The following is a 22,863-nucleotide window of genomic DNA, read 5'->3' as shown; positions in this document are numbered from 1 at the left end:
TATAAGGTTTTAAATTCCCGTTGCTCAACATTGTTTTCCGTACTGAACGTGCTTGGATGGACATAATTCATTGAGAATTTTGAGTCAATCAGTGATTACAGGCTCGTATAGTCTATGTGAACCTGGGATCTTCTTTTTTTTCACTATGAGTTGCATCAATCCTTCAAAAATAATTTTCCGCTTGTGAGATCCTACTCATGGCCTCCAACCACTGTTCTGAGTCAACGCAGTAGTGTTTACTAAGCAACAAAACGATCTGTCTCCTATGTATTTTGTTTTCAGCCATTTCGTACAGAGCCGATACTTCATATTGACTGGATGTGTTACTGAGAGGCTCATTCGATTGGAAACTAAAAATTCAGGGTGCCCTTTCTGAGTGTAAAAGTTACTATAAGATCCAATCTCCCTTTTATACCTTTTCTTTGTCCTCAGCACCTTCGTAATGCCAATGGCATCGGACCAAAATTTTGAGATAGGTATTTATTTCTCTTATAATGATCCTTAGGTCCACGAAACTTACCTCTAGGACTGGCATAGCCCACGCGGTCCGAAGAACAGGGGCTCCAAATTATGCAAATGGCCTATCCTAAGCAGAAATGTTTTATTAAATAAGGTTGCCATACTGCACCTTCACAAAACCGGAATCAAGCAATGAATTCGGATCTGAACGATTAGAGTTGCGAATGCTCCATACCTGATACCCTCCACCACCCATCTTTTTCCAGAAAGGTAGGCATGTAAAACCTTATCCTGCAAGTACGAGTCATGCAAGGATTCTCTATCTCAGTGCCAAAACAAACCAAGTCCGGGTTTTGGACGGGCTCGGTGCAAAACCGCGCTAAGTCGTGACTGTTAATATAAAAATTAACTTAGGACACGTAACAAAAATGGGAAAATTTGTAACTAGCTGAATTCTTGCAAACAAGTACTACGTCCGAACTCAGTTCAAAAACGAGTTAAGTCCTAACTTACTGTAAAACGGGCCGGCTCCAAGTTCTAGAATTTCAGAAAAGCCACGCAAGACAAGCCAAATCCTTGGCACTGAGATTGAGAATTGAAAGATGCGACATGCCCTTCTAATGGAAAATTGTGGTAGATGGGAGAGGATATGGAGGAGTCAACGACCCAATTTGTAAATCCGGTCTTTGTACGATTTCGATTTTATCAAAGTGCAATATCCCTATCCTTTCTACTAAAACATGTGTGAAGAATTTATCGTTTGCATAATTTGGGGTACTTGTCTCTTCGGGCCTCATTTGTTATACCCTTTCTAGAAGCATATTTTTTGGAACTTTCGATCATTTTGAGAGGAATACCTATTTCAAATTTTAATCAGATTCCAAAGGAGGTTGCAGGGATACCTGGAGACAAAAAAGGGCGCGGAAAGGGACGGCTTTCCAAATAAATTCGCTACAAACGACTACATTGACTAGTGGAAATTTAATATGTTATGGAGAATAAATAACAACCTAGTGACGTAAGAAGCTAATTTAGCAGATAATGATTATATACGTTTTGTTTTGAGAAGTAACAAGCTGAAAAGAACATATTTAGAATTTCATATACTTAACCAATCGATGGAAGAGGAGGAATGCGTCCGATCTAACTAAAATCGTAAAAAATTACATAATATGGTGCGGTCTTAGACGATCTGGTCCATTAGTCCATGGATTGTTAAAATTTGGCTGAAAAAGCGTTAAACAACTCGAAACAATTCAAACATTCGTAGACAGATAAGTAATTCAAGAATTTTGGAAATGATAAAAAAAATTTTATTTACTTTCTACTTTCTGTGTCCAAAGGTACGTGAAAAAAAAAATCACAAGATATACTAATCTAAACTGTATTAGCGTTTAAAGAAATTCGAATGCGGAAAAAGAATACACAAAATCGACAGGGTTTTATGGGCTACTAACAAAACCACAACTCTTGTTTTTCTCAAAGATTTGTTATGATTATGCTGAAAATCCAAATATCCAATAAAAAATTTTTTCTAATAGCTAATATTACTTTATTAATTGATTTCAATTAAATTCCTAAAAAAAAACCAAGCCAACTACTTTTACTCCTAACTTTGGGGATTCATATTATATTTTTATTTTCTCAGTAGTACATTGTCCTCCCCCTGGTTTCAAAGTTCAACATTAATATTTATCCCAGTTCATTATTGATCTTTCTTTTCCACGTGTATCTTTTACTTCTGGGAATTAAAGCAGAACTAGCATACATCAAAAGGCACTGACTCCAAAGACAAGAACCATAAGAAGACGAAGAAATATATTCAGCATGCTTTGAAAAATAGTAATGTATATTTCATCTGTTTTTTCCCCGGTTCCTTTGTTTCTCTTTCTTTTTACCTTATACGGTTTGTGTATCTTATCGGCCACAACATTAAATTATGTAAAAATAGCGAATTTCTAAAGTAGAGTGAAAAAGTTTCAAAGTTACTTTCGGGTTGTTCGTCAATTAAAAATTTTCCATTTCTTAACTATATTAAGGGCCTAGTCTGTAGGATGCAGCAAATACTGCATTTATCCCAAACCATATTTTCCCTTTGGGTATGCAGCCAGAGAAATTAAGCTACAAAGAATGGAAAGAAGCGGATGTTTTCCGTCTAGTTTAAAAGAGAAACTCAACCTTTGAATGTACTGTTTTTATCATCTATACCAGTCACTCGATTTCGTTTTAATATTAAAATACTACAAAATTTTATCGAAAGGCATACGTATATACTTTGAGGGTAGGCTATCTGAAGTTTTTTTTCTTCTGCGTCCTACGAAGATCCCTGTCTATAGGACAATATATATATATATATATATATATATATATATATATATATATATATATATATATATATATATATATATATATATATATATATATATATATATATATATATATATATATATATATATATATATATATATATATATATATATATATATTGTTGGTGTTCCACCCCTGTTTCTTTCCTTTCAGATAAATGACCTGTTTTCTGTTTCTTAATTACATTTTCTTATAGTATCAAACAGTTCGTGGTAACGAACTGTAAGTAAGGAGCGACCCGGCTCAATGGTAACCGAAACTCTAAAAAACGGGATTTTGATACCAATAGATATATCAAAAGAATCAGATTTCAATGCTGATTTCAAATATATAACTTTCATCAAGTTTAGTGCTACCCATCAAGTTACGCGCCTGAGAAAATTTGGCTGATTTTCAAAAAAAGGGGGAAAGACCCCCTAAAAGTTATAGAACCTTAATGAAAATCACACCATCATATTCAGCGTATCAGAGAACCCTACTGTAGAGTTTTAAAGCTCGTATCTAAAAAAATGTGTACTTTTAAATTTTTTGCCAGAAGAAAGATCATGGTTGCGTGTTTTTTTTTTTTTTTTTTTTTTTTTTTTTTTTTTTTTTTTTTCCAGGGGTGATCATATCGACCCAGTGGTCCTAGAATATTGTAGGAGGGCTCATTGGCACGGAAATTAAAAGTTCTAGTTCCCTTTTTAAGTGACCAAAAAAAATGGAGGGCAACTAGGCCCCCTCCCACGCTTATTTTTTTCCCAAAGTCACATGATCAAAATTTTGAGATAGCCATTTTGTTCAGCATGGTCAAATATATGATAAATATGTCTTTTAGGGTGACTTAATCTCCCAATGCTCCCAGAGTGTGGGCTAAAATTTATGAACTTTACCAAATTTTAACAAATATTTTTGTTATTTGGTGTGCATACATAATTTTTTAGGTGTTATTTTTTGTGGTAGGGGTTGGTAAGGGTGGGTAGGTGGTTATGGTGGTGGATCTGTTGAGGAAGGAAGTTTTCATGGGGGAAGGGAAATTGCCATGAAGGGGGCGCCGGACTTGCCAGCATTATTTATTGGTTATTGGGAAGTATACAACCATTTTCAGGAAGGATTTTTTCTGGGGGGGGGGGCTAGAGGAGGGGGTTACTCTGGAGAATATTTCCGTGGAGGATGTTTCTTTGGGGGAAGAGACATTTCTATGAAGGGGGCGCCGGATTTCCAAGCATTAGAAATTAAATCGATCATTAGACGATCAGAAATTAAATAAAAAAAACAAGTTTTTTCAACTGAAATGTAAGAAGGAATATTAGAACTTAAAACAAACAGAAATTATAACGTATGTGAGGGGGTTCTCCCCCAAGTCAATAACTCACTCTTTAAGCTACAGTTTTTTTTAGTGCTTTAAAAAGAGCTATCTATTCTAATTAAACGGCCTTTATGATTCAGGGGTTTGTGAATCAAAATTTTTTTTAACTTTTAACGTAAAGAGCGTGGTATTGACTAAGGGGAGAACCCCTTCATATACGTAATAACATATACGTAATAAAAAAACAATAAAAAACAAGCGATACGGCTCAATAGTAATCGAAATTACTTTTAAAGAGGGGGGAAAAATCCCCTACAAGTGAAAGAATTTTAATGAAAATCACACCGTCAGAATTCAGCGTATAAGAAAACCCTATTACATAGGTTTCAAGCTCATATCTGCAAAAATCTGCAACTTCGTATTTTTTGCCAGAAGAAAAATATAAGAATATAGAATTTAGTTACGTAATTTAATTTGTAAAGACATCCATTTAGCAAAATAAAAGTAAAATTTTTATTAAAATAAAAGCTTCATTAAGTAAAAAACGTTCATAAATTAACTAAAAAAAACAAGTTTTTTTAACGGAAGGTAATGAGTAACATTAAAACTTGAAATGAATAGAAATCATTCCGTATATAAAAGTGATCGTCCCCTCTTCAACGTTTCGCTCTTTACGCTAAAATTTAACTCTGTATTACAACTTTATTTTTTAAAACAATAAAAAACGTTAGTGTAAGGAGCGAAGCATTGAGGAGGGGACAACCCCTTTCATATACGGACTAATTTCTGTTCGTTTTAAGTTTTAATGTCGCTCCTTACTTTCAGTTTAAAAAACTTGTTTTTTTTATTTAATAATTTTAAAAGACAGGTTAAATTCCCGTTACTAAGCGATAGTGGTTCTGCAATAGGGAAGCTTTGAGTCAAGTTTATTTTTATACTTCCTGATTTGGGAGTCATTGAAAAATAAATCTAAGAAGTTGAATTGGGTTTTGAATGAGGAGGTAGCTGATTGGCTGGGCCAAGCGGAGGTCCACCCATATGAACAGTGGTGTGTAAAATATTATTTTGTTTTTAGTCTATGTTTTGACCCCGCTTGGGGAAAGAGTCTGCGTTTTGACCCCAATTGGGAAAGGATATTTCTATTGATATTTATTACCCTTTTTGGAAGAATACAAGTAAGGTATTTTCTACAAACTGTGCACTATTTTCCGTAACCCAGGTAGGATAGGAATAGAACTACGAGGTACCGTCATTATTATATTGACAGGGAGGGTTGTTACCTCCAAGAAGAGAGTAGAGATTTTCTAGCCGTAACCCAAGGCGGGTACATTTGGCTTTAGAAAGCGGCTATTTGACCACTCGATCACGTTACCATACCCTGGACAGGGTATACTGTAAATAGGGTAGTACCAAACCTGATATTTTTCAGAACCGTTGGGGTAAGAACGGGAATCTCACTAATATTTGGGCCGACAAGGGGTTCTCCCCTTCGATTAAGTGGCATAGCAACCTTTTTGCGCCATTTTTGCATCAATGAGTGGCGACACCCGTACTTACACCCCAATAAGTGGTGCCAGCGGTAGCTAGCACTACGAACATATATATATATATATATATATATATATATATATATATATATATATATATATATATATATACATCCAAACAAATTCCTTTTAATTCTTTCTTTTCAATTTCTCCAATTATTTACTATTTTTGCATTTGATTTGTAGTGTCCGACATTACTCAAATTCGAATTGTCATGTTTTTAGTTTTATTTTCGAGTTGTCCCTAGCAACTTAAATAGTCCAGGCTCATTATTGTCAAACCTATAACTTATTTATAGATCGTTAATACCCTCTTTATAGCGCAACAATCGCTTTCTCACCAGCAAAGGGAGTTTCCACATATAAAAATTCCAGATTCGGTCTGTCCCTAGAGGAATACAAGAGAACTTTGTCTGCAAACAGGGACTATTCAAAACAAAAAAAGATTTTTTTTCATAATATATATGTATATCGTAGCCGGCGTTTATCCCCCCCCCTCCCGCGGAAAATATCCCCATGGAAAATAATGCTTTCCAAATTTGAGAATTTTATTTGTGTTTTATTTTTTTTTATTTCCGTAGGGGGAAGGAATTGTGGTACTTGTGTATTATTTGCCACTCACTCAAGTTTATGCTGTGTAAAATTTGAAAACTCACCAGTTTTTTCGATACTTTAGAAATAAATTTGGGATATAGATTTGCATATTAAGGGGAGGGAGTAAAGTATAGCGGGTCTGCATGCAAAATGTGTTTGGTACAAGTATTCTGCATATTAGATACATAGATAGAGAAGTGTATTTTAAAGCCAAATATACGGCCATGATCCATGAACATAGTAAAATAACATAAATGAAAGGCACAAATAACATAAACTTTGATCAGCGATCATCATAAAACACTTAAATGAAACACTACATTAACCTTATAATAGTACTTAATACTCGAAAAACAGTCATTTTTTTTTCTTTTTTAAATCCCACCTCCTCTCCTCTAAGTGATCTTCAAATTTTTTTTAATAATATCTCATAATTTATCTAATGTCACCTACTCTTTTCTTAATAAAAAAACTTCTTCAAAAATTCAATTTATTAAATTATATAAAAATTGAGCATTACAAAATATACCAGGGTATAAAAATAGAGGTTTACAATATTTCAATTTTCTTATACCTTTTAGGTTCATCCGATATCTCAGGCTGCCATTCCTCCTTTGGGTACCCCTTCCACCGTGACCTTAAATTACGCTTTTCATATCTTTTTTCATCAACCTCTATTTCCCCCGATATATAATTCACTTTCACCCCCGAATTTTATTTTATTTTTTATTTTTTTAGTTAACAAAATTTCCAGATACCTCGCTTTTCTTCTGTATTTTTTTTTTTAGTGGTTATACCCCCCGTGCAAAAGAAGGCTTTCCGAATATGAGAATTTTATTCGAGTTTTATTTTTTTCATTTCTGTAGGGGAAAGGAGTTTTGGTACTTGTGTATTATGGGCAACTCACTCAAGTTTACGCTGTGTAAATATATATATATATATATATATATATATATATATATATATATATATATATATATATGTATATATATATATATATATATATATATATATATATATATATATATACATATATATATATATATATATATATATATATATATATATATATATATATATATATATATATATATATATATATATATATATATATATATATATATATATATATATATATATATATATATATATATATATATATATATATATATATATATATATATATATATACATATAATCTCTTTGAACTTTGATTTTTATCAATTATGTGTGTATGCATTTTTTCTCGAAAACTTCTCCATATTTTTTTGGGGGGAGAATTGGCATCCTGGGGTTTTCTGGCCTTAAAAAAAAAACCTATGTAGGTCATAAAGTGATTCGACGGCAACTAACCGTTTCTCACGCCCACCATTTGCCCGAACACATCTAATCAAAATTTTGAGATAGCCATTTTGTTCAACGTAGTTGAAAGGTCCGGCAATTATGCCTCTGAGGATGACAAGACCCCCCCCACAGCCCCCAGGGCAACATTGTAAGTTATGCCCTGGGGGCATATAAGGTTTTTATAGAAAGTGTTGTTGTAGAAACTTCAAAAAGGGTCCATTCAATTGGGAATTGAGAGGGCTAGTGCCTTTATTAATAGTCAAAAGCGATCGGAAGGCAAATGCACCCCCTTCCCACCCCTATCATTTCCTCAAGCATTTCCGATCAACATTTTGATATAGACGTTTTGTTGAACGTAGTTGAAGGGTCCAGAAATTATGTCTTTCAGTATGCCTATGTCTAAGGTTGTAAGTTATGCCTTGGGGGCATATAATGTTTTTATTGAAAGCGTTGTCGTAAAAACTTCAAAAAGGGCTCATTTGATTGAAAATTGAGAGGCTTATTGCCCTTTTTAATATTCAAAAGTAATCGAAGGGAGAATCACCCCTCCCCCACGCCCACCATTTCCCCAAACATTTCCGATCAATATTTTGATATGGTCATTTTGTTCAACGTAGTTGAAAGGTCTAGAATTTATGGCTTTGAGGATAACACCCCCCCCTCCATAGCCCTCAGGGCAAGGGTTATAAGTTATGCCCTTGCGGCATATAAGGTTTTTATAGGAAGTTTTGTCGTAGGAGCTTCAAAAAGAGCTCATTCGATTGGAAATTGAGAGGACTAGTGCCTTTTTATTAGTCAGAAGTGATCATGAGGGCAAATGCCGCCCCCCCCCCCCTCACGCCCATCATTTCCCCAAACACTTCCAATCAAAATTCTGAGATAGCCATTTTGTTCAACGTATTTGTTCATTTTGTTCTATTTTTGTTCATTTTTGGTTTAATGGAGTTCTTTACTTTTTTTTAAACTTATTTTGTTGAAAAAGCTTTTTTAATTAATTTCAAAAATAAAGCAATAAGCAAGAATTTATGTTGCAAATATATTTTATTTCCTTACTTCGAATACTAAAAACCTAGAGCATATGGGAAAAGGGTATCATGTGACTTAGTGCTTGAGGTTTTGAGGATGATAACAAGGCAACCCAAAACGAATATGAAGAATTTCGCTCAAGACATAGCACCAAATCTTTGATAAAAAATGGTTGGAAAGTGGTGAATACTGTCAGAATTTACAACCAAAAATGAGAATATTGCACATTAAAAACAAGGGGAGGTGATGATATTTATTAATCAAAGTTCAATAAACATCACTACAAGTTTCCAGAACAAAAAAAAAAAAAAAACAAGTGACAAATTAAAGAGAAAAAAATCATGGAAGCCAAAGTTAAGTGGAACTATATTACTTGCTGAATTTTCAATTGATATATTCCCTTAAATATTGTCCAACTAGAATGACAAAATTTCAGACCGTGCATCAGATCCTACATAAAATCTGGCAAAATGAATCATGATATAAAAATATACAAGTGTAATTAATTAACAAAGGAGTAAACTAAGGTAACAGATGAAATAAATAGAAGAAAGACAATAACGATTTTCCTTTACATCAAACACACTTATTTTCAATTATCTCCACATTGTATTTTAAGTGCTAGATTCCCGATGCTTGGTATATTACCAGATATTGCATATACTGAGGCCAAAGTCGACTGGGGGTTGAGTATGAAATTCTTCGCAAAACATACAATTTCACAAAGCTGTATAAAGCAATCTAGGATTTAATTTCTTTTTTACACAAGTATGTGCACCTCAACCCCCCCCCCCACCTTCCCAACCCGTATGGAGTAAAGCAATAACTTCTTACACCAAAAGCTGCTACTCTTCTCATATAATTCCCGCAATTTTGTCAAAAAAGGGTAGAACAGTCTTATGAACAGCTTAATATTTATATAAATGAAATACAAATCAGTCTCGATTAGTACAGCTAATAGCATGAAAGGAAGGCGTCCAGGAACCCAAATTATAAATAAAAATGACTTTTTACATTAAAATTCAGTTTAAATAATAAATAAATATGTCGTAGAGACCTTATGAGCATTTTTGAATCTGAGCTATTCATAGAAAACCCGGTTCTGTTTTTGTAAAATCTGGTTCTCAAGACTTCTTTCCTAAAGTAACTGACTAATTTTCAATTGCGTTTCTATGCAAAATATTGAAAACCGTTTAGTAATTCAGTATTTGTATTTATTTTATTTCCGCCATAATGTTTTTGTATTGAGCGGTTGAAATTAGTTCTGTTTCTTAGTAATGAACATGTTTAATCTATTAATATAGAAAATTGTAATAAAATAAGTCCATCTTGGAAAATGATACAAACAGACCTTGGTGAGTTTTTCGGGACCAATATAATGTAGTCTTTCCCGTTAAAAGGATGTGATATAGACTTCGTTCTTGGTTGACTGTAGAACTCTACAAAGTTTCTTTTTCCATTTCTTCTCTTCACATCACTACAGGAAAGACACCACGTTAAAAAAAAGAGGACTTAAATTGCCGTTAAATTATGGTGCGAAAATACCGAATGGTTTTGGCTAGGGCAATTTGACTAGGGCTAGGGCAATTTTTCATAGCAAAAGTTAATTTGATCCGTGCTTTTACAATAAACATGGTATTTCATCTTCGAAGTTTTAAGATACTTTTGATACTGTGCCCTGTTTTTTTTTTCAATTTATTATTAATCTCTCGCTTTTTAGATATTCCTCAAATGTATAAATAAACAAAAACTGAATATTTTTTCTGGTCTGCATCAAAATCTTCTTTTAGAAGAAAACGTACGGAATCGATACCTTGAAATTCAAAATAACCTACAAATTAGAAAATAAATGATATCTCTATTTGTTATTTCTGAATCTGCAATTGTTTTTAATGCAATACAAACAATCATTGTTTTCATATGAAGAGTCGTACGGAACACTAATTACCAATCTCTAATTACCGCTCTGACGTTCATTCGAAGGATCTACCCCTTGAAAAACAAAAAAAGGAGCCGATGGGTGCACTTTTTTTTGCCGTTAGGAACACGTGATATAGGCTTCGTTTGTGGTTGACCATAGGACTCATCAAAGTTGTTTTTTTTTATTCCACTTCTTCTTTTCATAGGATAACAGGAAATAAACCTCATTAAAACAAGAGGACATGAATAAACCTTTTTTTTTTCAAGCTTGACTTTTGGAGCAATTAGTTCAGAATCTTTCAAGCATGCTAGAAGAATCTTAGAGCAGTGAAAACAGGGAGTCGAAAGTTCAAAATACTTGGCGCGTTGAGTAGAGAATAATGATGCTCTTCAATTATGAAACGAAGGGTCAACGACTAAAACAAAAACGTCATCTAAAATTAACGTTTCATAACATAGTAAAAGAAGGGGACACAATAGAACAATCTGAACATCATATTCATGCTTAGTTATAAACGAATCTTTGAAAATAGTCTGTTATTGTTTTTAAATGTTTAATATATCCATTTATTTATACAGGGTATCCCAAAAATATGCATCCACACCTACAATAATTTTTAGAAATTGTGTTTATTTAAAAGATTTAATTTGAAAATGAAATAGAATATGTGGAAATTCTTCGGTGATTTTAACAACAACTGTTAATAGGCGTCGGCTCTTGCTCAAGCCCTAGAGACAACACGAAGCAATAAGATCAAAAAAATACCACAGGTGTTTCAATTTGATACTTGAGCGCTCTATAAATCAATAACAGCTGTCAATTCCGTTACTATTGTAATTTTAATAGTTTAGATTTTTTTAGCCCCTCCCCCTGTAAATCTAGTAATGAGAGGTATGTTGAGCAAAAAGGAGACCCTACGAAACCCCTACATACAACCTAGAAATGTTGTAAGATTCAAATAAGGTAGTATCCAATATTACGATTCTAGAATGGGAGTATTTAATCATGCTGAGGACTGAACCCCTCACTTTAAAAGGTCTTTCTAATGCTTGGAATACCAGACTGCCACATCAAGTTCAAAGAAACAGGATGATCATAGTAGGGCCATAAGTGTAAATACATTGTTAAGGAGACAGAGAGATTTCAAGTTCATGTCCCCCCACCCTTACAAAACTATAAATATTCTTATGATATATATATATATATATATATATATATATATATATATATATATATATATATACACATATAAATATATACAAGTCGCTTAGTCACCGATTTCAGCTTATAGCGAAAAAGCGCTAAGAGTCTGACATATGTGCATTTTTTATGGGAAGTGTGGAACTCCTGCCCGATGGCTGAATATGATACTACATTTTGGAGAGTTGCGTACGATTTTTGCCTGGGGCCAAAAAGGACGGTTTTGGCTTCTCCTTGAGCCGGACACTACAATGAGTGAGCCGAAACAGAAGTTTGCAGTCTATTAGAAAGGACTATCCAAAATTGTTCCACCGAGTTTTCGTTTCCCTCAGCCATTTTTCTGCTTCCAAGTGGAAAGCTCCATTTAAGCAAGTAGCAGTTTAGAATTGGTGATATACTGAAATCCAAAAGCCCTAAAGACTTGTGACGATTCTCTGAGCCCATCACCAGAATATTTTCTTAAGAGTAATAAATAGAAAATTCTAGAAATCCAAAAGAGGAGCATTTTCTCACGTCTTTGAAAGAGCTGCCATCTACTTTTGCGAACCATTTCTGGTTGTGATTAGGGTCGTATTTGTGATTCTATTTCTGTGTTTAGGACTGAATCAGAGAAATAGTGTCCCATATGTCTCTTAAATTTTAATAGTTCTCACATTGCGAAACAACTTGGAGCTCACTCTTCATTCCTTTCTTAGCAGTGATGTCAGAAAGTTAGCCAAGAAAAAAAAAAACTTTTAAACTAAGAGATACAATCCTTCTTTTTCTTAACACCGGTTAATACTCCTAGATGAAATGGGGAAAGTTATTACGTGAGTTTTTTTCCTTCTTTTTTAAAGAAAATTCGGTCATCATCCACGATTTTCAAAATTTCAGGGGCTAACATCTTCTTTGTTGTGGTGCACCTCGGAAAAAAAAATCGAATAATGACTCTGCCCAAAAACGAACTAAGTTCTGATTCAGTGCAAAAACGAGCCAAGTCCTGATTCACTGCAACAACAAGCTAAAGTAACAAAGTAATCTTGCAGCCCCTCCATCTCTTCCACACAGTCACACCAGGATTCTAAATTTGTCCGGTTGGAGAACAAAAATGACTCGATAGTCTCTCTAGCCCCACTCCAGCTCTTCTACTACCAACTCTTTAGCAGGAAAGTAGGCATTCTCCATCATCTTTCAAAATCGGATTCATCCAAGGACTTCAAGTATGTATGATTAAAGGACCAAAGTGGACCCGTGATTTCTCTTACACCCCTTTTCTTCCACACCACCGCCAACTTTTTAATGAAAAGGCAGGAATGTTGCATCTTGCTTGAACCAAAATCATACCAAAATTTAATATTAGCATCGTTATAGCAAAAAATGTCTCCAATGCCTCTACAATACTTCTCTCCCGTCTGTTCCTGACAAGTTTTGCTGAATGGCCGGTATATTGCATCTTATTTAAAGCAAAGTCATGCTATCTCAGTCTGTTTCATTGGAGGCATAACGTGGTCCCTCCACCACCACCCCCTTTTCCTACCAGCTTTTTAGCAGAAAGACAAGCTAAATTTCGATTACACAATCATGCAAGCATTGACAATTAGCCTTGATTGAGGCAAAAAATAGTACATTAGTCCCTCCAATACCCTTCTCTGCCTCTACCGCCTTTCACCATCATCTTTTTAGCAAAAGCGTATACGTATGGCACCTTGTTTAAAAGTGGAATCATTTGCAAATTTCGATCTGCATGATTGGAGGCACAAGGTGGGCCCCTCCAAAACCACCTCCGTCAAGAACTATTCAGGAGAAAGGTAGTCAGGCTTTTTTCAGCGATCAGCTTGACCAACAGGAGAAAATGTAGGACAAAGGAAAAACAAGATAAATCCCAGCCAGTTAAAAAAGGAAAATTAAAATCTAAATATTACGGCTGTGACATTTTTGACAAAATTTTGCTTCGTAGACATTTATCTACTTTTTTATTCTTATTGCACTGAGGACGGCTGAGCAAGGGTCTCAGCCAAATTATTTGCATTTTCTTTCTTCACTAGTTGTGAATTATCGTTTTTTCCCCTTACCCTACATTTTGTTGCATTGTTATGCTTAGCCAGTATGGTCTAATAGCTTATTTATCAGCATGATATTTGTGAGGCTAGTACCCTGAGAGAATAGGACATGGGAATAACAATTTCGTGGGCAGTACTTCAACGTTTTATTATTTTTTTATCCCCCAGAGGCACTTCATATGGAAGGAGCGGTCGCATAAGCTTCAGAGGGGACTCATTCAATTGAAAGTCGAAAGTTCTAGTGACTATTTTAACAGTCAAAAGTAATTGGAAGGCAACTAATCCCCGCGCCCTTTTTTCCCCAAATGCATCCGATCAAAATGTAGGACAGAAATTTTGTTCAAAATGATCCAAAGGTCAAATAACTATGTCTTTGGGGTTGACAAAACTCCTTAGAGCCCCCCAGGGCAAGGACTGTAAGTTATGCAAGTTGCCATTGCTAAAATATAAGGTTTTATGGAAGGTGTGATCGTATAAGCTTCTGAGGAGGCTCATTCGATTTTAAATCGAAAGCTCTAGTTCTTTTTTTAAGATTCGAAAGTGATCGGATGTCAACCAGCCCCCCCCCCCCCCAAGGTCTTTTCCCCCAAATACTTCGGATCAAAATTTTGAGTTAACAATTTTGTTCAAAATAGTTAGAAGGTCAAATCACCATGGTTCCAGGTTTGATACACCCCCCCCCCATTCCTCGAGGAAAGGCCTATAAGTTATAATAGTTGCACATTGTTAACATATAAAGTTTTGATGGAGGGGGCTCATTCGATTTGAAATCAAAAGTTCTAGTACCCTTTTTAAGAGTCAAAATTAATCGAAGGGTTACTAGCCCCCCTCCTTACGCCCTTATTTCTCCAAATGCACCCGATCAAAATTTTGAAATAGCGATTTTGTTCAAAATGATCCAAAGGTGAAATAACTATGTCTCTGGGGTTGACAAAACCAGAGCCCCCCAGGGCAAGGGCTGTAAGTTATGCAAGTTGCCCATTGCTAAAATATAAGGTTTTAAGAGGTTTTAGGGAACTTATATCACTAGGAAGCGTAAATTTTGTTCTTTCGATCAGTAGAGCAAAATTTTATTTCAAAAATTTAGGAAAGGCTTGTCCCTAAAAACGTTCTAGTATACCTGCTAGTAAATTCTATTTATAAGAATGATGCATGAAGCATAGTGCAATACATTATAATAAAAGTATGGTATGAGAGTCTTGGTGATTGTAATTTAGATGATCATAAAATAAAAAAAAACTTCTTCTGTTTAACTTTCTTAAAATGTATTTATTTCTTAGAGGCTGTTTAGATTTTTTGATGCAAAATAAAATATAGAAGGAATATGTTTTTTGGGCAAGGAGGGGACGTTTGATCCTAAATGTGTACAAAAAGGTTAAGGATATTGAGGCAAAATTTTGGTAAATGTTGAGGGGTATGTTGAGCTAAATCAAAAGAAACTATATCTATCCCAGTTATCAAAAAGGTATATCTGCCTTATCTTAGGAACAAGTACGGTTATCAACTTTCAGGACCACTACTACTACTGCTACTATTGCGGCTACAAATGAGACTTGTTGTGACTGCAAATGTAAATACTTCCAACTACGAAAAATTGCAAATGCTACTACTCCTATCCGTGATTACTTTCAGGGAATGTCGAGGGGGATGTTGAACTTTGAAACTTTAATGATGAAAAAAAAAAAACATCACTACGATGTTTTGATACTTCGATGAAAGTTTGACGTAAAAAAAAAACAAAAAAACTGATGTTGAAATGGGAAGCGTTGAAAAACTTGAAACTTTGGCAATCAAATCGAAAAAAGTTCATTAAACAAAAACTTTCATTAAATAAATAATCATAGTAATCAAACACACAACAGAAACTGATATGAATGAATAAATAACTATTAAAACGAGTAAAACTTAAATTGAATATACAAACTAAATTAAAACAAACAAAAGTCACTACAAACAATAAAAGTCTTCACTTACTAACTGTAAAAGTCTAAAGCTTACTGCATGATTTGGGCTTAAAGAAAACAAATTATATTACCAATAGTTTCTTTTGTGCTTACAATATTGAGAATAAAAATTAAGATTATAGTGAAGTAAAATCTTAAACTGATTTTGAGCTTTCAGCAATATATCGGAAGGGTAACTACCTCCCGGGAAGTTATGATGTTGGTAGACTCCAGGATGAGAATTTGAGAGAAACTTTCCAGGAACAGTTGAATACTAAACTTGAGAGTTTAAAATTTGATAATGGGGAAGATGGTTGGAATAATTTTAGAAAAATAATTTGTCAATTCGCGGAAGTTACATGAAAAACGATATCCATGAATGGCGCCATGTATACAGTTGAAGAGGACGTACATTTATCTGAAAGTAGACCGGACTTTTATACAAATTATCTGGCTGACCGACTGTATGAAAACAAAAGGAATTTAAAGAGTACATAGACTAAATTCAAATATAAAGTAAAAAGGTATGAAGTGGAGGCCATGGATAAAATTGCCGAGGACCTGGAAGATGTAGCTAGACGGCATAATAGTAAAATATTGTACTGGAACGTTAACAAATTGAGAGGGAGTAGTCAATCCGGACCTGTCGCAGCTAAAGATAGGAATGGGGTCACAATTAGCGATAAGGAAAAAGCTAAAGCGAGATGGGCCAAACATTTTGAGAACTTGCTTAACCGAGATAGAGTTGCAGGAAAAAATATAGAGGAAAATGAAAAAGTTTGTGATACCTTGGATGTGAAGGAAGATTTGTTTTGTAAGGAGGAATTAGCAACAGTATTAAAAGGATTAAAAAATAATAAGGCTCCAGGTGCTGATAGGGTGGCAAATGAGTTTCTTAAATATGGTGGCGCTGACGTTAAAAATAAGATATTGAAGATTATGAATATGATTTTTGAAAAAGGGGAAGTACTTAACGATTTTAGGAAAACCTTAATTAAGCCACTTTATAAGTAAGGCGATAAAAGTGAGTGTGGTAATTATCGAGGCATTAGTCTGGTCTCTGTAGGTAGCAAATTACTTAGTAATATGATACTTTTTAGACGGAGAGATGCCTTAGACAAAGTTTTAAGAGAAGAGCAGTGCGCTTTTAGAAAAGGTAGAGGATGTGTAGACCAAATTTTCACTCTTAGGCTAATAACTGAGAAGTGCCTGAGTTTTCAAACACTTTTGGTCCTCAGTTTTATAGATTATGAGCAAGCGTTCGATTCTGTTGATAGAAGAGCTTTACTAAAGGTTTTATCCTTGTATGGTATACCAGACAAATACATTAAAGTGATTAGTGCTATGTACGAGAATAACACTGCTGTGGTTAAGGTAGGAAATGAGGTTAGCAGCTGGTTTTGTATTAAATCAGGAGTTAAGCTGGGTTGTGTTCTATCCCCCTTTATATGGATTATTTTGATGGACTTTGTTTTAAGGAATACAGGAAAGGCAATGGGAGACCACAGAATCAAATGGGGAGGAAAAAGTCTCCTGGACTTGGATTACGCTGATGATTTAAGCATCCTAGATGAAAGTGTGAGCAAAATGAATGAAGTTTTAGAGGTTTGGCGAGTTCAGGGTGCTAGAATTGGTTTGAAAATTAATGTTAGGAAGACTAAGTCACTAAGGCTAGGAATAAGTGAAGATGAAAAGGTGACGTTGGGTAATGAAAAGATTGATCAGGTGGACAGCTTCACTTACCTTGGTAGTATTATTAGTAAAGATGGTGGGAGCAGTGAAGATCTTAAAAATAGAATAGCCAAGGCTCAGGGTGTTTTTTCACAATTAAAAAAAGTCTGGAAGAATAGGAAGATAGGTCTGCATACCAGAATTAGAATATTAGAAGCTACAGTGATGACAGTGGTCAAATATTGCTCAGAAGCATGAAAAGCGGATGAAGATTTTCTAGATGTTTTCCAGAGAAATTGCTTAAAGATTGTTCTGGGTACCCTGCTGACTGACCGTATTTCAAACCATAGGCTATACGAAAAATGTGGTTCAATACCGCTCTCTAGGGCTATAATGAAAGAAAGGCTTAGGTGGTTAGGGCAAGTTCTGCGGAAGAAGGATGACAGATTGCCAAAGATTGTCCTTTTCGACCAACCGTCTCGGGCTAAACGGAAAGCAGGTCGTCCGCGTCTGGGGTGGGAGAACGTCATAAAGAAAGATTTAAGGGAAATGGGAACCCCGTGGGCAGTTGTAAAAAGGGAGGCTTTGAATAGATTGGGGTGGAGGAGGAGCGTGAGTAGCTGTGTTGGCCTCAGGCGGCTTGGTGCTGCGGTGAGTTGTTAGTAGTAGTAGTAGTAGTATCAAATATTCAGTTCAATTTCATTAGTTTTTTTCCAAGGACTGTTCAAGACACATATCAATAAACGCAAATGACTCAGTAGGCTTTAGACTTTTACAGCTAGGAGTATGGGAGTAGCCAAACTCTCGTTTGTAGTGATTTGTGTTCGTTTTAAGATTGATTAGCATATTCAATTTGAATTTTAAGTTTTACATTTATGTTTATGTTAGTAAGTTTGTTTGCTATAATTGCTTATTTAATTTCTGTTCTTTCTGGGTTTCATTTATTCTTCAATCGTTTTTTCTGGTCATTTTGAGTTTAAATTTTTCCAGGAATTTATTTCTACTGACCTTAAGTTTAATATAGGTCTTTACTTTTCTTTGAAAAACGTCTTTTTCATAATGTTTTTTACAATCAATCAACAAAAGACCCAATCAGTTACTTGGACCTTATGGAACAGGTAATTTAGTACCAAGATAGCATAGCAGACATATTTCCAGAGGCATTCGCATTCACTTGAAAATTGACAGAAGGGTACCTGCAGCCAACGAGACGCTCGTCAGCAATTCTAGTCGACCTTTACAGCTCAAGTGTTAGTAAAGTTCAAAGTTCCATTGTTTGGAATTTTCTCCTCCTTCATACAGAGTGACCTGTGATCAAGAATCATAAAGCCTGATAATCTTAAGGGAGGAGGGGTTACATACTTGTACATAGTGATGTCCCGAGAGGTTGCATAAATGTACCTCAACCAAAAGGTTATGCAACAATTATAAATGACAATGTAGTTTATAGTTTCGCAATTATTATTGAAATATTTTTCTGAGAATCACTCCACGATGAAAATAGAATTAAATTTTTATTTTCCATCAGATACAATGTAAACAATTAATAGGCGTAATATTTGGAGGTAAAGTAACGAAGTCTTAGCTTATAGATGCTCCAATTCTAGAAAACATATACTGTGTACGGTTGATGTTTTGGGGGAGAGTAATACAGATTTAGTTTGGGTACATGGTGCATTAAAAATAACTATGATATAATAACTATTGATTGGTTATTATTGATATAATAACTATCGATTATAATAACTATTGATATAATAACTATTGATATAAGAACTATTGATATGATATAATAACTATTGATTATAATAACTATTGATATAATAACTATTGATATAAGAACTATTGATATGATATAATAACTATTGAAAAATAACTATTGATTGGATTTAAGGAGATAGAGAACAAACTAGGTTTTAAGAACATAACGCATTTTGAGACTGTCTTTGAGGAACATGCCAAACTTTTTTTTAGAAAAAATTCTTCTTGAGACATGTCGCTATGCAAGTTTTCACTGGTTGAAACTATCGTATTTGATTGATGACAAAGAAACAAAATCACCTTGTACTCGTCTACAATAGGCAAAACTAAAAAAAAAAGAATTTAGAAAAGAATAAATACATAAACAGGGTCTTCATTTATATTAATTGTCAAGTTATAGCGCGCAAAAAGTTTTAGTTTGCCAAACAAAAATAACTGGTTTTTAAGGAAAAGCGGTCCTTATGAGAAAAACGCAAATTCTCCGAATTACACCATTTAATTTAAAATACCTGAGAGCACTATAGCCTTTTATCGAAATATATAGCGCATTTTTGAAAATACAGATATATGGAAGGCAAATGCGTGTGTAACTAACGCAAGTTATTTTAGGACAGGTTTCAGTTTAGAGGTATCGGTTAGCCTTCTATAAAACCTCCCCGGTTTCTAAGGGAATAGCCTCACGAAAAGGCGTACTTTATTTCCTGAAGATATTGTGTAAGTTTATTCAAAGCCTTTGCTTTGCAGAAACAAAATTTGAAGTTTCAATTGATTGCGTGTAGACACACATTCATCATTAGAAAAGTGCATTGAAACCTCTAAGAAGAGGAGCCAGAGTTTTCACATGGGAGGAGTCTGGGACTCCAAAATTTAACTTCAACCCTTCGTTCACCAATTTTTCTATAAATTACAGACAACATCTGTTGTTGGTATCTCTATTATTACTTCCAGCTTTATATAAGCAGGAAGCTGCGATAATTCTTTTTTTTTACAGATAGTAAGGCCAAAAGTGATGATGGTAATAATAATCAATAAACACTTTTCATTGCCATAACATCACACACCTAGCAGCGGAAGTTAGGCGACAAGAAAATAAAACGCAATAAAATGAGATAAATATGAAAATGAATTATGAAAACTTTACACATCATTTTAAAGAATTGGAGGACTTGACAAAGTATATAACAAGGGACGATAGATACCGTCTTGATGTCTTTCAAGGTGGAGAACAAAGGAATTAGTATGGTGATATGAGGACACCTCTAAGTGATTTGCCGACTGGTCTGGGGTTCTTGAAAATCCAGTAAAATTTTGTGATAGCATCAGAGTTTAGGCATTTATTTCCAAAACACATTGTAAAAGAGTGGCACCATTCAGACAACTACTGCAGTCTCTATGTCAGCAGCCTGTCCTCATAGGATGTGTTCCCCAATCATTAATTGGCACAAATCCAGAATATTTTCAAGCTTTTCGGTTTGGATAGCAGTTAGACCTGAGTCCCGAACTGAACAAGCATATTCGGTTTGTGATCGAACATACATGCAGTATAGACTGCGAACAATGGAAATTTGGATGTTAAAGAGAGTGAGGCATAGAAACAATTTTAGGCAGAGGTAAGTTTTTAGGAGGATCTGTGCATGTGTACATTACTAAATGGGACAGACTGCAATGTAATCCATTTCAGGTTCATCTTGGAAATCACTCCTAGGATTTTCATTTTATGTTTAGTTGTGAGTCCAATGTCTTATTGAGACAAGATTGGGCTTTTTAAGAAACTAACATGTAGAATATGGCCTTTTGTTTCACTAACCATTCCATCTTCAAAATAATGTAGGGAAAATATGGATAAAGTAGTGATTTCCTCGGCTAGGATTACTAAAGTACGGAATGATCTGTTTGACAAGACACCACCAAATTTTTAGTGACTTAATATTTGTGATCACAGAGGGTTGAAAACAATCAAAAAGATTAAAGGTCCTAATTTTGTCCCTTGAGGATCTTAGCATCATATTTTTTTTTGTGTTCAGATACTTCATTCTGTGCGAGTGAAACACATTGGTTTTAATTGCTCAGGAAAGTTGCAACCATCCTCACAAGAAACGACCAAGCACCCATTTCTCTCGCTATGTTAATGTGCTGTCAAACACCCTTTCTATGTCGCTTAGCAAAATCTCTGCATATGTCTCTTATTTCTTGAAATATTTCATCAGATTGTCAAGAAGACATACAAAATAGTGGGTAGAATCATGTCCACGCATGAAACCATATTGCGAAGGGTCTAAATTAGCTTTGGTATTTCATGTAAATAATCTGATTAAGCTCTCAAAAACTTTGAAAAGGCATATATATATATATATATATATATATATATATATATATATATATATATATATATATATATATATATATATATATATATATATATATATATATATATATATATATATATATATATATATATATATATATATATATATATATATATATATATATATATATATATATATTTATAAGCACCATGTATGAGCTTGATCTAATAAATCTTATCACATTTCAAATTCATCATTGGCATCATACCAGATCTAACCCTCAATCGATAAACCAAAAAGTCTACGAGAGAAAAAGTAATAATTTTGCCCTGACTAACCATGATTGAAACATAGACCTGTTAATATACCCCGAGGTATTCTACCAGGTTGCGCTACTCTATTTTAACATGAGATTAAAGAGGTGTGTAAGTTCCCAAAATGCAAACAGACTTGTTAAAGACTTGGTCACAGGTTCGAGTCACAAATTTAAAAATTCGGGTTCTACCAGATACTCTCATTACGACTCGGGACCCAACCAGGCTCAAGACCATGCATCTTGCTTGTGTCAAACCATTCAATAAACAAAAATCAGCATAGTATTAGCCGTACATTACAAATTCACAAGGTGTACAGCTTGCATGTATATCAAACAAAGTGAAAAATGTAACTCACCAAGAATTTTGTGTGCTATGTGCTTCCAGGTGTTGTATGCTGAATATATATAAAAAAAAAAAAAAAAAAAAAAAAAAAAAAAAAAAAAAAAAAAACTGTGCCAGCCACTAATCGAGACAACTGATCAACAAAACAGCTTTCCTAGCTACTAGTTTAGAACTTCAAAGAACCGTACTTTTTTTACATCATGCATGTGACTAGATTTTATGATTTGAAACGGTTAAAATAACATCGCATAAATCCTTCCCGATCATTCACATTATTTTCCTAAAAAGGCCATTTAACTGAGTTTTGATCAGTAAAAGTATGAGCAAAGAATATGAGAGGTAATAACAAGCAACTAGAAACATGAACAGCAGTGTATTACCTAAGAGGAGTTTTCAGCCTCGAGACTAACTTCCAAGTGTCACAGTCTGGACTTGAAACATGCTTCCTAAGATCGTTCAATGCTTTTTTCGTCTCCCTGACTCCTTGCTCATTATATTGCTCTTCAGTGAGTAGCTCAACAGTCGGAGGAAACCTAGAAATCCTATAAACAGGAAGTGTAAATGAAACTTGAATTAAGGAAACAGAACGAAAAAAATATGCCATAAAAACTGTCTGGCCAATATGACTAAAAGCTAATCAAACAAAGCTAAATACAATATTCAAAACAACAAGGAAAAACAATGCAGACAAGGAACAAAATAACAATCATATAAAAGCTATTTCTCAACTCTGTTTTG

The 22,863-nt window shown here is 34.3% G+C and overlaps 1 protein-coding gene across 5 annotated transcripts in view; it reads right to left on the bottom strand.

Annotated features, from left to right (window-relative positions):
- Positions 1-22,863, bottom strand: part of Nemp (Nuclear envelope integral membrane protein) — an 89,184-nt gene that overhangs the window by 6,548 nt on the left and 59,773 nt on the right. For 3 of the 5 annotated variants that reach the window (XM_089094583.1, XM_089094584.1, XM_089094585.1), the window contains 2 exons: positions 22,506-22,667; positions 9,977-10,102 (listed from right to left, as the gene is read on the bottom strand). In XM_089094583.1, the coding sequence (XP_088950709.1) occupies positions 9,977-10,102; positions 22,506-22,667 (288 nt within the window). Of the gene's footprint in view, positions 1-9,976; positions 10,103-19,337; positions 19,487-22,505; positions 22,668-22,863 lie in introns of those variants that run through there. The other 2 variants (XM_089094588.1, XM_089094587.1) reach the window with 2 other exon arrangements.

Source organism: Artemia sp. Qi Xiang Cuo, chromosome 9 (genome assembly GCF_049724085.1).
Source record: "Artemia sp. Qi Xiang Cuo chromosome 9, ASM4972408v1, whole genome shotgun sequence".
NCBI lineage: Eukaryota > Metazoa > Arthropoda > Branchiopoda > Anostraca > Artemiidae > Artemia > Artemia sp. Qi Xiang Cuo.
The sequence above is the reverse complement of the archived record's forward strand: the minus strand, read 5'-3'. Positions and strand labels throughout refer to the sequence as shown.